Raw genomic sequence first — 3,249 nt, forward strand, 5'->3', positions numbered from 1 at the left:
AAACTAGATACAGCAATGGTAACACAGGCAACGGGAACAGGCTCCCTGTATCTAATATAAATACTTCCCAACTTGTAGAACACCCTCACATATTGCACGACAGATTTACAAACGTAACTGTTACTTGTTAAAAGTAGAGTTCGATAAAGAATGACAAAGTTAGGTCTATATATGTGTTATGCTTCAACATGAAATGTTACAATATCTAAAAGAATCCTTCCAAAAGAAAAGGTAGAAAAAATAATCTTTATTGTTATTTTAACCTTAGACTACTTATTTAAATATTTCGGTCTAATGGACTTCAAAAGAATACTAAATGTTCAAATAAATTACTTACCTGCGTCAATGTTCATCTCACTCTTGTGACAACAAAGATATAATATGTGTTTGCTTTGTTTTATTTTATTGCTTTTAAATAGAATGTAAATACATGCTATTATAACAATGAATATGAACCAAAATATTTCATCATAAAAGGGGACTGGGACATTTTCCAGCACTCTTTGCCCTTAGATATATGAATAATGTACTAATCCTATCTGAAAAATCACCAATTTGGTACCTCTAATTGCTAACGAGTGCTGTAAATAGGCAATGAGACATATCTAATACTTCTGCATCCCCATTTCTCGTCTGATATGATAACTATGTGTGTAAGGCCTCCATTTTTGCAATAATAAACAACTTTATTAGGAGACTGACTAGCATTAAATACATTTTTTCTAAAGTTATGCTTTTTCAACCAGTATGTAAAGGAAAACTGCAAAAAGGCTAAACTAAGACTCTCGAAAACTTTGACTTTTCATACAGATTTATATGTATAGCAAAACAATGCAAGCATAATTATCTACGGTAAAACAATAGTTTACATTGAACGTTTTATTTTAATGCTTTAAACACGCTTTTTATAGTGGTAAGATTTGCAAAAAAAGTCTGCTGACGTTATCTGTAATACAGTATAAAGTAATATATGTTTTTTTCTATGTCGCTGAAGTCGAAAGTATATTTTCAAAATGTTCCGATGGCGCTGAAGATGACAATTATGGTCGAAATGTTTTAGTGAAGGGATTTAAATTGAACTGTTAATCAGGTTTTTTCTTCAATTCGCTTCGTTTAAACTTTGACTAGACAACTTCTCTATACAGATTCTTTATTCTGGCGTCTTGTGGGCAATGGGGTACAACCTTTTCGGTTCTGGCAACGATGTTGCTACACAAGCTACAGCACGTGGCTCCCAAACAAGTTTATAGTCAAAAACGCCATTGGAACAGCCAACCTTTCTGAGCACACTTATATATTCAATAACACTTTGGCACACTAAACCACTCTTCTTTTTAGAATAAAGGGGACTAGGGCAAACACATTCCACTTCTAGCATAGTTCCAGGTATTCTGTTTTCGGGATCTTTATTTTCAACATACCTCCACATACATTGCGATAAACTATTAAGTGTGTTGTCCTGATTTCGACTATTTTTACGCTTAGGATTCCTACACTTTCGGCTGCCTAAGTAGTGGCTATGTGTTATATTAATATAGTCAGATGGAACTTTGTCTGCCATTTCCATTCTCTCGTACCATCCAGGAGTGATACTGTATGACTGCGCTTTTGTGGTGTTGATATATTGTTCAAAACTCATGCCCGGAAATGTATCTGGTTCTACGCATTTTTGAAGAGACTTTGTGGCAGCCAGACAGAAGAACTGAAAGAAAATAAAATATTTTTATCTGTTTTATTTTGTCTATCTGTTTTATTTTGTCATGAAAATATTTGAAAAATACGGAGAAAAGATAAATAAAGCCTGCAACAAAGTCATAGTAAAGGATCATCGACCCAAAGTGTGTATCTGTTACAATTAAATCATAATGATGTTCATCATTAGCGAGTACATCCTTTGAAAAGATTTTATTTTACTATCTCCACGAGTCGATACACACAATATAATTAACATAAAAATGTATTCTTTATCAGTTTAATCATTGATTATATTTACTCACCATTAAAAAGAAAATGATCTCTGCAGAATAAGAACTTATCATCATTTCTGTCATATTGCAATATGAAGTTAACTTGATGCAAAGGTAATAATTAGCATTTATCAAAAGATGAGCTGTTAAAATTTGATGGACTTTGATGCAAACAGACAGTTATATAGAGGGGTAGAAGGATGGAACTGACCTCCGATCAAAATCACACAATTGATTGGAACAGAGTATTTTGATTTAAAAATTATTGATATTTGTTTCCGCAAGATATAAGTAGGAAGTCTCAATTAATTACAATTAGCTAATCAATTCTTACGATAATTAATATAAAATATCAGGATTAAATCATTTGGGTATTTTTTACGTTGATAAAATTAAATATTTTCTTCCTTGGCAAAGAATTAAAAATCAGAATAGCAACGTAAGTTTGCAGTGTTACACGAAAGCTGATCTAATTTAATTATAGTTTTGGCTTCTTTTTCATACTGGATATTCATCTGTCTGAAACAATTTTTTCGCCTTTTAAATTGTCATAATTTAACATTTATACACTGAGATTAAAATGTTAATTTCAAAAATGCATACGGCGCACGAGAAACTACTTTTGGAGTTCCCTTATTACAATTTTGCTTTGTTTTAGAGGATGGACTATATTCCGGAAGTTGTAGTACATAAACGAAATCAAACCCGCTTGATATTTTGCAACTTTCATACCGGACACTTGAGGCAAGTTTCACATATTTTTGTGTTTCATCACAAAAATGTGGATATTTCAAGCGTTTGAACTATTTTAGGGTTGGTGAGTTCATTTTGAGATTAAAATAAATCATAATCTCCTGAAATAGGCATTGCATAACCAACAGTTAAAAAAAAAACTTTTATATTATGGAAGATGAAGCAATTGGTATTCTACTTAATGTAATATTTTTCTGTCGGTATAATGATATGAATAAGAATATCAAATTTATGTACACATACCAAGAACTTTAATATCAACTTATAATATTCAACGTGAAACATGTAAAAGAAATGTTTTTTTTTTTGTTTTTTTGGGGGGGGGGGTTCTTTTTTTTTTAAATATGTATTTGAAAGGCTTTTCTATGAAAGTGCAGCGCTAATAAAACTAGGAAAAGCTACAGCCAGGGATTGGGATAAATTCAAAATATTAAAAAAGAACCTCTACCTCAAGATTTCTCAAATTTAGAATACGTTTCTCATTAACAATGCAATATTTTTACAACTGTACTTCTAAGCGTTGCTATCA

At 31.5% G+C, this 3,249-nt stretch overlaps 1 protein-coding gene across 1 annotated transcript; it reads right to left on the reverse strand.

The window, feature by feature from the left end:
* Positions 1–310: 310 nt before the first annotated feature.
* Positions 311–2,099, reverse strand: LOC123535382 (uncharacterized). The gene is made up of 2 exons (XM_045318036.2): positions 1,998–2,099; positions 311–1,702 (listed from the first exon to the last, which is right to left on the reverse strand). Exons 1-2 carry the CDS (start codon positions 2,049–2,051, stop codon positions 1,151–1,153), a joined length of 606 nt encoding a protein of 201 aa, XP_045173971.2. The 5' UTR covers positions 2,052–2,099; the 3' UTR covers positions 311–1,150.
* Between the last annotated feature and the right edge of the window lie 1,150 nt (positions 2,100–3,249).

This window comes from Mercenaria mercenaria, chromosome 12, assembly GCF_021730395.1.
Source record: "Mercenaria mercenaria strain notata chromosome 12, MADL_Memer_1, whole genome shotgun sequence".
Lineage (NCBI taxonomy): Eukaryota > Metazoa > Mollusca > Bivalvia > Venerida > Veneridae > Mercenaria > Mercenaria mercenaria.